We start from the raw sequence: 13,009 nt of genomic DNA on the forward strand, positions 1-13,009 counted from the left end.
ACCCCAGCTATTGCTGAGGCCTGGCCTCACCTGGACCATGAGTTTGACCTGCAGTTTGCCAAGCATGCCTTTGTCCACTGGTGTGTGGGGTGAGGGCATGGAGGAAGGAGAGCTTGCAGCGGTCCGTGAGGACATGGCCGCCCTTGGGAAGGATTATGACGAGGTTGGGGTAGATTCTGTTGACGGAGAGGAACACTAATTACCATTCCTTTCAGTCCTGCAACATGTCACACTTGATCATGTCTGTGTGTGTGTGTGTGTGTGTGTGTGTGTGTGTGTTTACTTATAAGATTGCCCCTGGTATCTCTAAGTAAAAGCATTGAGAAAGGAACAAAAACAGAAACAAACAAAAAAGCATCCCATGATTGAGTCCTCATTGAATCATTTCTCTTTGGACGACGGGAATATCTGCACGGAATACTGACAGAACGCTGGAGTGAGCATGCTGTGTGCTCGTCTGGGGGTTTGTGACAGGCTCCTACACTAAGCACGAATATTCCCTCAACGCAGAGTAAAGGTGAAGTCGCGGTAACTTAAACACGTATGTACCTATGTGCATAGATGATAAAGACTGTCTTTCTCAGGAGGTGATAATGCCTGGCGCTCAAAGGAATGAGAATGCAAGTACAGACCACAGAAGGAAACAGGGAAAATGTGTGCCACCCGATTGTCGGGGGCAGCGGAGCGTCGGAGATGGAGGAAACGGAAGGAGAGAGGACGGGAAAGAGCAAAGCACAAGGTCAGGACTGACAGACTGTGTCCGAGGGTGAAGTCCACCAGGTGTGCGGGGCCGTGGGGACCTGAGTAGGTGGGAAAGGGGAGTGTGTCCGGGTGAAGTCCACCAGGTGTGCGGGGCCATGGGGACCTGCAGGGGGTGGGAAAGGGGAGCGTGTCCGGGCGCATACATAGCAGGAACAGAGGGACCGGACGACAGGGGTGGGCTGTACCTGAGCTGCCGTGAATTCTGTAGTTCAGTGTGTCTGTGGGCGTGCACCAAGTGCAGAAGTGAGTGACCAGAGGTCTTCTGGATGCGTGGAAGGGACAGAGGGGGACATGGGCACCATAGCCAACCAGCTGTACCTCGTGCCCAGGCTCTGGCTGGGTCTCCCTGAGGTCCATGGGGAATAACCTGTGGGTGTGGATCTCATGACATGGACAGCCTCTCACTCAAGACATGGCCGGAAGGTCAGAGAACCCCTTGCTCTGCTTCAGGGAAGGCTGAAAGGAGTTTCAGCATCAGTTACACGGCCCCCTGAGGTCCACGGGAGCCGGGCGTCAGGAGAAGTGAGACAGGCCGGGGAAGTGTGTGGGCTGAGCACCAGGAGCCGGGGTCCTTTGCGGGCGTGAGAGAGCTCCGTGTCACCGGGCAGGAATGCGGGCCTAGTGGTTCCGACTGCAGATTTCTCTGAAGAAGCCAGACCTGCGGTAACCCCAGACTCCGTGATTCCTGTGCCTTCCCAGGCCCAGAGGAACCGGAGAGCCCACATACTGATCTGTCACACACTGGGGCCGGACCACAGGTCTCCAAACCCCTTGTAGAAGGTTGTTTATTCTCTATCCGTAGCCGCATAATAAAGGGCCCCGCCCCTTCCTGGCTGAAAGCAGCAGACTGACTACCTGAGGGTTTCTGTGGGTTGTGGTAACCATGCCTTCTCGGAGGGCCCTTCTGGATCTCGGCACTCACAAAGCTGTCACCACGCTGTCAGCCGGGCTGAGGTCGTAGGACCGGCTTCTCCACACACACTCGTGTGGGCGTTGCCAGGAGCCAGCTCCCTACAGGCTGTTAGATGAAGTGTCTCAGGTCCTCACGGGCAGTTAGGCAAACATCCCCCCCGGCCCCTCGCCACGGGGGTCTCCCCTGGGCCACTGTACACAGAACACCTGGTTTCCGCCAGTCAGCAGGTGAGAGGCAAGAGGACACCAGGATTGAGGCCACAACATCTTACAACCTGGTGGCCGAGGTGGGACCCATCCCTTCTGCCATGAGGCATTTGCTAGGAATGAGTCAAGGAGGCCAGCCCCAAGCAGAGGGGCTCCACACGAGTGACTGCTGCTAGGCAGGGGTCATCGGAGGCCACCCCTGCGGCTGCCCACACACTCGGCATCTTACGGGTGGACGCCGGGGGGTCAGCCCACCCGGGCCCACTGCCACGCCAGCTGCTACCTGGTTTGCCTGTTGGGTGCATGCTGCTTACCCCCCCCCTCGCTGTAACAGGAACTGTACGACCAGCAAACCCTAAAAGTAGGTATTGACGAGCCCTTTACAGAAAACGTTTGCTGCCTCCTGATAGGCAATCGTACAACCTCTTCCAAAATACGGAAGAGGGGATTGATGGAGACCGGAGTTGCCAAACTCGCCCTGTGGTTGCCCCCCCGCCCCGTGGTCTGCCACTGTACACGTCTCAGCCCCGGAGCCGCGGGCGCCAAGGTCAAGGGGGTGAGGTCAGGCTTCCGTCGGTGAGTCCTCCTCTGTCCGTGCTCCACCTCGCTCCTCCGCCTTTGCATTGGGCAGCCCCGCCCCCCAGCCTTTGGCCACAAGATGGACACACACCGGAGTCATGGTGCCCTCATGCCGTAGAGTGGGTTCTAGCAGATTCTGTGAGCCCGACACCCCTGCGGCCCGCACTGGAAACTTGCCAAGTTCCCCCATTTCTCTTAGCCTCTAGTCCCTCATTCTTAAAATCCATGATTATAATACTGCCCTCACTCCTTTTTCTGTGACAGAAATGCATTAAAGCACCGATCGATGTGCTAAGTTCTTAGTAGCAGTTGGGTAAGTGCCGGTCGGCGTACAAAGCCCCTGTGTTTTCCATCGTCTGTGGCAACAAAAGCTAATAACAGGTCCACTTCAAGCATCCATTCTGATGCAATAACAGTAGCAGGGGTTCTACGTTTTACATTTTCCCCCGGGCTCTGTACCCTTCACCCTGGGATACCTCGCTTCCTGCACCCCAGCCCCCCGGGGCCCTGAGGAGTTGTGCCCAGGACGGTACCAGAGAGAGCCACCTGTGTCCTAACAGCCCTGCCCGAGGAAGTGACCCGCAGACTGTCGTCCCTGGGGCCGGAGGATCTGATAGCAGCGCAGCACTGTAGACAGAAGGTGCGGCCTTGTGCCCACCGCGTTCCGGCCGGAGGATCTGATAGGAGCGCAGCAGTGCGGACAGAAGGTGCGGCCTTGTTCCGGCCGGAGGATCTGATAGGAGCGCAGCAGTGTAGACAGAAGGTGCGGCCTTGTGCCCGCCGCGTTCCGGCCGGAGGATCTGATAGGAGCGCAGCAGTGCGGACAGAAGGTGCGGCCTTGTTCCGGCCGGAGGATCTGATAGGAGCGCAGCAGTGCGGACAGAAGGTGCGGCCTTGTTCCGGCCGGAGGATCTGATAGGAGCGCAGCAGTGCGGACAGAAGGTGCGGCCTTGTGCCCGCCGCGTTCCGGCCGGAGGATCTGATAGGTGCGCAGCAGTGTAGACAGAAGGTGCGGCCTTGTTCTGGCCGGAGGATCTGATAGGAGCGCAGCAGTGTAGACAGAAGGTGCGGCCTTGTGCCCGCCGCGATCCGGCCGGAGGATCTGATAGGAGCGCAGCAGTGTAGACAGAAGGTGCGGCCTTGTGCCCACCGCGTTCCGGCCGGAGGATCTGATAGGAGCGCAGCAGTGTAGACAGAAGGTGCGGCCTTGTGCCCACCGCGTTCCGGCCGGAGGATCTGATAGGAGCGCAGCAGTGTAGACAGAAGGTGCGGCCTTGTGCCCACCGCGTTCCGGCCGGAGGATCTGATAGGAGCGCAGCAGTGCGGACAGAAGGTGCGGCCTTGTGCCCACCGCGTCCTCCGTGGGATGGACCCTTGCTGTCAGGCGGGTCGGAGGATGTCCTTAGCGCGGCCGCGTACACATCATCAGTTGTTCCCGCCGGTTCTGGCCCTGAGGAGTCGGGAGAACTGGCCCCACCATGCTGGGCTGACGGCAGACTCCGGGAAGTCGGGGCACTTCCAGTTCCCCGAGGGGGGTGAGCCGGAGACAGCGGCCAATCTTCAGCCCCGCCCTCACTCTGGAGTATGTCCCCCTTCAGCCTGTCGGGTGTCACCCCCTTAGTTCTCTGTCCCCACTAGTGGTGCCACGGTCCCCCACTGCTGCCTGAATAGGGCACTGGCAAGCTCCCCAGCCGGCTTCCTCGCACTCTCATGTTAACTTAGAAAAGTTTCCTTTTCAGTTAGAGGTGACATTCAGTATTATTCCGTATCAGTGTCAGCTGTAGAACACAGTGGTGACAATCATATAACTTTTGCAAAGGGATCCCGTGCTACCTCTAGTCCCCACCTGGCCCCGTACGTGGTTATTACAACGTTACTGACCAGACTCCCTGTGCTGATCCCGCGGCGGGTTCGTAACCGCCGGTTTGTACTCCTCACTCCCTTCACCGTTTCTACCATCTCCCACCCCCTTCCAACCGGCGACCCCAGTCTGTTCTCTGTGTCTGTGAGTCCGTTTCTGTTTTGTGAGTTTATTTTATTTTTGTGGGGTCCACATGTAAGTGGAATCCTATGGTGTTTGTCTGTCTGTCTGACTTATGCCACTTAGCCTAACACCCTCTGGGTCAGTTCATATTGTCACTGAGGGTGAGATTTCGTTCTTTGTTTAACCATCTCAACTACTGATCCTACCTCCCCGGTGGCTCCAGCTCTCGGGTCCGTCCCTTCATCCCCTTGGTTTCCAAAGGGGCAGGAGTTGCCTCTCCCTGGCTGGTCCTTGTAGCCTCTGCAGAAGTGGGTTTTCTTCAAGGCGGATGTGTCCCCCGTCACAGGCTACCTGGCTCAGTTCCCCGAAGTTCCTATTCAAAGGCTCGCTCTACTGACTCGTGATGCTGGCCTCTCCCCTGGGGAGTGATGGAAGCTGTGGACGCCAGCCTGCGGACCCACCGCCAAACCACGGCCGTCTGCTCAGCAAGGACCGACCATACCACGTGCCCAAGAGCTCGTCTTGAGTTGTCGGTCTTTTCCATCACCACCCTCCAACATCAGTACCTCTTCCATCTCCCTCTCGTTTCTATGGATTGAGCTCAGAGCTTCTGTCTGGCTCTACTTATCTCTGCCTGTATGCTCTTGTGTCTGTCACCATCTGTCTCTTACTGTGCTCTGTTTTTATCTGTGTGTGTGTGTGTGTGTGTGTGTGCGCGTGCGTGCATATGCACATGCTCCCTGGTGGCCTCTCTGTCTCGTTTCCTGAGGAGGGTGCAGGGGTCAGAAGTCTTGTCCAGGAGGGTTGAAGGGTTTCCAGGTTGGTACCGCCCTCTGCAGCCAGGGGGAGCTTCCTGGAGAACGCCTCCCTCTTCTGGCCAAGCGGGTGCCCCCAGGTTATGGTGGGAGAACTGTAAGCAGATCAAACAACCCTACTTCTGCCCACAAACCTTGCCACCAAGCTCTGTAGTGACACGCCCACTGAAGGTTCCTGGGGAATGAGGTAAGAGAGATATGAATCAACCTTCCTTTTCCTGGGAGAGAAGAGTTCACGGCGGGGGTGCGGGTGGGGGTGGGGTTTCACGTCTCGTCCAGGACTAGCCATCCGCAAACCGCAGGCAGGCAGGCAGAGACACCTGTCCTCACTGTAGGAAGAGCTATGACCACACACTGACATGGTCCAAGCCACGTTTCCCTGGGGGGGAGTGCTTCACGCTTTTCAATGAGTGTTTCCAGCTTTACTGCGGATAGCAACGGGATCTCCGGGTTTTAAGGGGACCCTCGAGGCCATGCGATACGAGGCCTTACGCAGCGGATGAATCCTGCCCGTTCAGCAGCACGTCTGGCGTTTCCAGCGGGATCCCACTCCGTTCCGGCTGCAGCGTCATCTCACTTTTCTCCACCTGGAGCAGAAGTTCGCTTCCCTGCAGCTCCTCTCCTCGCTCCTCTGCCTGACTGCTGGTTCTCACGACCCTCCCTTTCTCCACCGGACTGGCCTTTGTTCTTCCCTTTCCTCCTATGAACCAGGCTGCGTTCTCTTTATGTTTTGAGTTAACTTTTCTCAGCTGGATAGAGTTATAGTGGGCCAAATGGTACGACACTGACGTTATTCACCTTGGTGATCCAATGAACACGTGCATTGTGAAGGATGTCCCTTGTCCAGCTAACTGACACGCCTGTCACGCCCCCCTTTTTTGTGCAAAGCCCCTTTCTATTTTGTTCTCCAACCTTGAGCACAGACCTCAGACCTGTCTCAAGTGGCACGGCTTGCCCGAGGCAGCGTCACAGACACAGCCAAGGACCCAGGCAGACAAGTCCTGCCCACCCCTGCATGGGGGATGGGAGAGCCTGCGGCATAATGTGCGAGTCTCAGAAGCTGCCGCCCTGGCGTTGAGAACCACACACAGGAAGAGGGGAGCTGGTGTCCTGCCCGTGACGACAGGCGCTGGCTGACAGACAGAAACCTTCCCTGTGGCCTGTCACCAGCTGTGCTTCCCTGGGTCCCTCCCTGTAGCCACACGGTGACGGCAATCAAGTGAAACGTGCAGCTTTTCCCGTTCCTTTGGCAGTGCTCACCGGTGACGTGCGCCACGCCTAGCATCCAGCGCCACACCTGAACACTCAGTTCCGTGAGTCACCATGATTCCCGGCTGTCAGCTGTTCGGGCAGATGGGTGCCAGGGGGCCCCCGGAGGGCCCCTCCCCGGGAGGAAAGGCCCCCTGCTCGGGCTCACCTGCTCTGGTGCCCCTGCTGGGCCCACCGTGGGAATCTGCCTCCCCAGAGCCTCGGTGCACCCCCCCAGCCCACCCCGGGGCTCGCCCCCAGGCTCTGACACCTGGCCTGCTTTGCTCCTGTGGATGAGGGAAGACACGTGGGTGTGGCGGAGAAAACTGGATCGACAGCTCAGCATTACAGGAAGAAGGACGCCGGAGTGATGGTGCAAATGCTTTCCTCAGGACCCCTGCAGCTCCAGCGGCCCTGCCTCCAGGTGCTAGCGCCCACCTGGGCCACCCCGGAGGAGGACCTCCCTGGACCCGGTGCCTAACCGCACAGCTGAGCTCGTGGGCACACCCCGCTCCAGAGTGGAGCCAGCCAGAGTCCCTGAGTCCCTCCACATTCTGGTGGGGCTGGTCAAGTCACCCTTCCCGATGCCGCCCACTGGGCTTGCCCTCAACTTCCTTCCTTCATTCCTCCCTCCCTCCCTCCCTCTCTCCTTTCTGTCCAGGCATGCAGTAGGCATGGAGCTGACATGCAGGAAAAAGGGAGGCACGCAACACAGGCTCTGGGCTCTGAAGGAGACAGGTGAGGGGATGTCAGACTTGCCAACCACTGACCAGTGGACCCCTGAGGGACGCAGCCTGGTCTCCGCCTCTCCCGGCTGCCTGGGCCGCAGACCACCACCAGGAATAGCCCAGCGTCTCCTGGGTCAGTAGAGGGTCGGTTCTCCCAGGGGCCGCTGCCACCAGGAGAAGAGGCAATGCCCTGGGTCTGGCCACACCCTGTGTCCCACCACGAGCTGGAGGTGTCTCAGAGCAGGGACAGGCAGGTGAACCCCCAAGGGGAGCCGACCGGGGAGCGGAGGTCGGGGTGCAGGGAGCACAGGCACTGAGGCCCACCTGTCTGCCCGCTTGCAGCCCTGCCCCCGTCTCTCGTGTACATCCCCGGGAGGCGTCCGCGGGGCACAGTGAGCCGCACACCCGGGCAGCACCCACGGGTCCTCCTCCAAGCCTGGTGCGTTTCCGTTTCCGCTGCTCGGAGCCTGCTCCCCACGACGGAGGGGGCTGGGGACCCCTGGGGGCGCCCGAACCGCAGCAGACAGCGGGGTTAGGGAGCAGGGAGCAGGCAGGCTGGGCCCTCACCGCCCACCAGGAGGAGGACTGCGCAGGGGGCTGTAGCGAACCGCGGGGCCCAGGCAGCCCGGGGTGAGCTCGGCTCCTCTCCACACCCTGCGGGGCAAGTCCGCGCGGGGCAGAGATCGGGGAGACCGGGCAGCCCCCCTCGGGCCGGAATGCAGCAGGACAGGACGCGCTGGTCACTCAGGCCCCCTTTGCTCTCATCCCAACTTTGATTTCCAGCTGCTGCTGCTTTCTTTTTTAAATTGTTTTTAAATTAAAAACTTTTACTGTGACACGACGTACAAGACTGGATCCGTGTCAGCTGTACAGCGTCGTGAGCGGACCTCCACATACCTGACAAAGCGGTGCCCCCAGAAGTCGAGCGAGCCCCTGGCACCGCACGTAGCTACGGCAGTATTCTTGCCTCTATCCCTGTGCTGCCCTTTACGCCCCGCATCCCACCGCCTGACCACGCTGTACCCGCGGGTCTGTGCTCCCCAATCCCTTCCCCCTTGTCCTGCCTGTAGCCCCTGGACCCGCCTGACCAGCCGCGATGGGAACCGCGCGGCGCAGGGAGGAGGCGGCGCGCCCTCTGCTGGTCGCTGAGGGGATCGACAGGCTGCCCGCGGCCACCGTGGCTGCCGCTTTGGGAAGGGGTCCGCGTGGGGGCTGGGCGTTGTCTTAGAGCCACGCCTCGGCTTCTTGGGGTACGGGGTGCGGGCCATGGTCAAGGCGGCGCTTCTACACACGGGGAAATGCATGCGGTGGAGATGGAGCAGCTGGTTCCGTATTTCAGAGAGGCGGAGCAAACGCCTGAATCCAGGTCTTTGGGACGCGTTTTCACTGCTGAAATAAAGGACCCGCTCTGCTCCGACGCTGCTGTCGCCGCCGCCGCCGCCGCGGAGGACACCTGGACACCGCTCCCCGCCCCCCCTCCCCGTACACCGGCCTCCCGAAGCCTCGGCCGGCGCCCTGGTGCCCCAGCGCGCTGCGGGCGCCCCTGTCCTCCCACATCCTTATGGAGAGGGTGACGCTGACACCACGGAGGTCAGACGAGGCCCCCTTTCCCCTGGAACGTGTGTCCATTGAGAACATGTTAACGGTGCCGTTTCGAGCCGTGTGCAAATCCCCTGCTGGCCCGTCCTGGGCTCTGCCCGGGGCCCCAGCAGGTGGTCACCTGACATCACCATGGAGGACCGAGGGGGACAGGTGTTCCCTGCTCCCTTCGCCTGAGGGAGACCCCACCTCGGACCACCGGCGGAGCGCTGAGTGTGCACCTGCGCCTGGAGAGCTGTGAGGGGGTCTCAGCCCCCGGAACCAGCTCCCTCACGGGGGGGGGGCAGTGGCACGGGCTCACGGGGGGCGTGGAACCAGACCGGTTTCCCAGCGTCTGGGCACGGGTCATGCCCCGTGGTGTGGGGTTTTACTCTGCGGTGGGCAGGTGGTGGCGGCCCAGCGCTGGCTCTCTTGGCTGCGTCTGGGTCGGCCTGTCCTGACACGTGATTTGCGTTTCCCTTGGAGCGGAAGCTCACCAGGGCTCAGCGTGGACGCATCACAGCAGGTCTGGAGTGGGAGTGGGTCCTCGGGCCACCAGAGGGCAGGAGAGGGCTCCACGCAGGCGCCTGCCCGCGGTGAAGAGAGGCTCCACCCCATGGAGCCGCAGGGGTCCGTCTGGTTGATTTAGAAAAGAAAAAGCAGGAGTGAGTGTAGTGGAATCTGGGGAGAGGCGCCAGGCACGACTCCAGACATTCACCGCACCTGAGCTGGGACTCGAGGCAGGGAGAACGATGACAATGACGTTCGCAGGGGACCCTGGAAGTGAGCTCCGCGTAGGCACGAGCCCCTGGGTCAGGCCGCGGACGGACATATGGAAACAAGGGACCTTATCAAGCCGTAGCCTAGAGAGGAAGCTGGGCGCGGGGGTCTCACACTCAGCAGGTTGGCTTCGTTATCTTTTTACATTTCTCACCTGTCATTAGTTTGCTCTACTCTTTGGGAGGACAGTTTCAGAGATGGGGAATGAAGAACAGGTTTTCCCTGGATCCAGAGGAAAGCAAAGGAGAGGGCGGTTTGAAAGCTTGGGGAGCTGTGTGAACAGGAGCCCCACCTGGCTTTGATTGTTCACAGGAGGCTGCACAGAACAAGGAGGACCTGGCGGCGGAGGCATGCCAGGAATCCCACTTATCCACGGCTGACCGGGGCAGGGTGCTTAACCTTCCCACGCCCACTTTCCTTCCAGCCCGACAATGGATGGTGGTGTCAATCAAGTGAGGTTATGAAGAGAGCATGTTTGAAAACAATAAAACCCTGTGAGCAAGTGGCCTGCTGGGATTATTACTGGAGGAGGCCCCGGGGCGGGTGCAGGGCTCCCCGTGGTCTGGGAGAGGTAGGACCAGGCTGCCCTGGGTTTGATGAGATATCACTCAGGGGACAGGGGGCAGGTGGTGGGCTGTAGTTCTTCCCTCTGAGGATGAGAAGGTTAGACCTTGGCTTCAAGTCCATTCCCGCCTGCAGGTAGCTGAGAGATACCCCCTGGAGCAGGGAAAGGAAGTAGAATATTACAACATTCTAAGACTCTTAAAAAAACAAAAACAGAAAAAGGCAAAGTAAGCAAGCTTTTAGGGAAGTTCTTTCATCAGACCTTCATTCACCCTCGCTGCTGGAGTCATTCGACACAAGTTTATTGGGCACCTGCTCTAAGCCACACGTTTCTGTCTAAGCCCAGGGGGTACAGAAGGTCCTGGCCCCGCCCCGCAGCCTCCATCTCAGCTCTTAGTTCTGCTGCCCTTTGCTGGTTTCTCTTCCTTCTCTGCCAGCGCCTTTGAAATGCAGCACCTATTCCAGGGATCAGAGCAGATTTCAGCCCTTTTCTCACCAAAGTGGCAGAAAAGAAGCCGGCAGGTCCCATGTTGCAGAAGGCAGATGGTATTTCGAATTCCGGGTGGAACATCCCCTATGGATAACGACAGAATAGAGTTACGATTTCTCTTGTGCGGACTGTCGAGGCAGTGCCCAGCCCACTGCCCAACTCCGAGGGCTTGCTGGGTTCTTACAAGGCTGAGCTTCCCGGACAAGTTCCGGGTTAACCGAGCTTTTCCGGTGTCCTCACTTTAACACAGGAACAACCATCTGCCCTGTGACACTGCAGCAAGGTTCTCTGGCTTTCTGGGGATGCAAAGAGAGTCTTGGGGGACAGAGTGCAATGACGGAGGGGTTGCTCTTGGTCTCCAGGGAAACTGGAAATAGTTTGGACCCTCAGCTCCTGGCTCAAAATTTAGTTTTATATCCTACAATGAAAGGCATCAAGTGAAACCTCTCGCTTGAGAGGTAACCCGTCAAGTACAGGCAACTCCTGTACCCGTTAGGAAAATATTTTATGTTTTTAATTTTATGTACAAGAAAAAATAATTGTAGCTACATGAGGCGGTGGATGTTAACTAGATATATGTGGTGAATATTTTACAATATACACAAATATGAATCATGATGTTGTACATCTGAAACTAATATAATGACACATGTCAATTATACCTCAATAAAATTATTTTCTTGCATTTGGGAATGAGAGAATTAAAAGGAAGAACTTATGTCAGGTCTGCAAATGCTAGCTATATGTATATAAATTATTTATGTGTATAAACTATATTTATATAAACAACTAAAAAGCCACTGAACACCTGCAGTAGTGGTCTTGCATGACTTTAGAAACCTTGCACAGTATCTCAGCCACAGACGAGGCCAACGCTCTGAACTCTGACCCTCCCTCATTCCCGCTCTGTCCAGGCTGGGGGAGAACCGTGAGGTAAACAGATGGCTCCACACCTAACGAAGGTAGAAGGGCCACAGCCTCGTCAACCAGAGATGTGGATTTTACTCTTATTTGTCCCAATAACAAATTATTTCTCTCTGGACGAATCATGTCACTGGGCATGCCTCAGTTTCCTCATCTGTCAAGTGGGCTCTCTGTGAATAACTACCAGGACTTAATTGTCAGCTGCCCCGCAGAATGTCCCTCAGGAGGTGGGCTTCTCCCCCTGGAGAGGGCTGAGCTGTCACAGAAGGTCCCCAGTCCCATCTGACATGCACGTGACTGTTAATGCTTTTTTAAATGCTTATTTTATTGATTTTAGAGAAAGAGAAAGGGAGGGAGGGAGAGAGAGAGAGAGAGAAAGAGAGAGAGAGGAACACTGATCTGTTTCTGTATGTGCCCTGACGGGGGATAGAACTGGCAACCTCTGCACTTTGGGACAACGCTCCAACCCACCGAGCTATCTGGCCAGGGCTGCCATTGCCTTCCAAGACTTCTCACGCTGCCCCGGACACTTGCTGTTTGTACCGGAGCGGAGATATCCTTTTGCCTTTGCTATGACACCGATAGTTCACATTTGTCTTTTTAAACACTCTTCCTAGGGGAGATGAAAGCAGCCCAGAGCTGAGCCCAGAGGGGGTCTCCCTGCACCCCAACAACACCCAGACACCCTGCAGCCCCGCATGGACACCGTCGGTGAGCTCCTGCACTGCCTCCCCCGGCAGCGCCCCCCCCTTCTCCTCTCCGGGACAGTGGCAGCGTCCACCCTGCCTGGGACGCGCTTACCTGAGTTCATTGGGACCAAACAGTGGACAACAGCGAACAGAAAGAGGACCTTCATGCGTCCAGGCTCCGTTGGCTTGCCCAGCCGGCTCGTGCAGAAAGGCAAAGCCCCGTGCGGACGGGTGCAGTGGGGCAGAGAGCGGACCGCCCGCCTTTATAGCGTTTAGGGAACACAGATCAAGAGTGAGCACGTTTATCTGGTCCGCTGGGTAAGGCTGTGGGCAGCAGGTTCTGATGCTCCTCTGCCTAAAAATAGACAGGCTTCTGTAAGTGCTGGCGAGGACGTGGAGAAAAGGGACCCCTCCTGCACTGCTGGTGGGAATGCGGACTGGTGCAGCCACTGTGGAGAACAGTATGGAGATGCCTCAAAAAATTAAAAATCGAACTGCCTTTTGACCCAGCTATCCCACTGTTAGGAATATACCCCAAGAACACCATAGCACTGTATGAAAAAAGAAATGTACCCCCATGTTTATGGCAGCATTGTTCACAATAACAAAGAACTGGAAACAGCCCAAGTGTCTGTCAGAGGACGAGTGGATTAAAAAACTTTGGTACATATATACTATAGAATACTACTGAGCTATAAGAAATGATGACATCGGATCATTTACAATAACATAGATGGACCTTGATAACA

General features: G+C 57.6%; 1 protein-coding gene across 1 annotated transcript; it reads right to left on the bottom strand.

Annotated features, from left to right (window-relative positions):
* Nucleotides 1-10,201: 10,201 nt before the first annotated feature.
* Nucleotides 10,202-12,765, bottom strand: LOC136404028 (sperm-associated antigen 11A-like). Its single transcript, XM_066383513.1, has 2 exons — nt 12,373-12,765; nt 10,202-10,731 (listed from the first exon to the last, which is right to left on the bottom strand). The coding sequence occupies exons 1-2, from the start codon at nt 12,425-12,427 to the stop codon at nt 10,544-10,546; spliced, it is 243 nt and encodes an 80-aa protein (XP_066239610.1). The 5' UTR covers nt 12,428-12,765; the 3' UTR covers nt 10,202-10,543.
* Nucleotides 12,766-13,009: the final 244 nt, after the last annotated feature.

This window comes from Saccopteryx leptura, chromosome 4 (assembly GCF_036850995.1).
Source record: "Saccopteryx leptura isolate mSacLep1 chromosome 4, mSacLep1_pri_phased_curated, whole genome shotgun sequence".
NCBI lineage: Eukaryota > Metazoa > Chordata > Mammalia > Chiroptera > Emballonuridae > Saccopteryx > Saccopteryx leptura.

Excerpts from the sequence above, each read along its gene's own strand:
- LOC136404028 (XM_066383513.1), bottom strand. The coding sequence starts at position 12,427 with ATGAAGGTCCTCTTTCTGTTCGCTGTTGTCCACTGTTTGGTCCCAATG. Across the intron at positions 10,732-12,372 it reads TTTGGTCCCAATGAACTCAG|GGGATGTTCCACCCGGAATT; the intron begins GTAAGCGCGTCC and ends CGTTATCCATAG.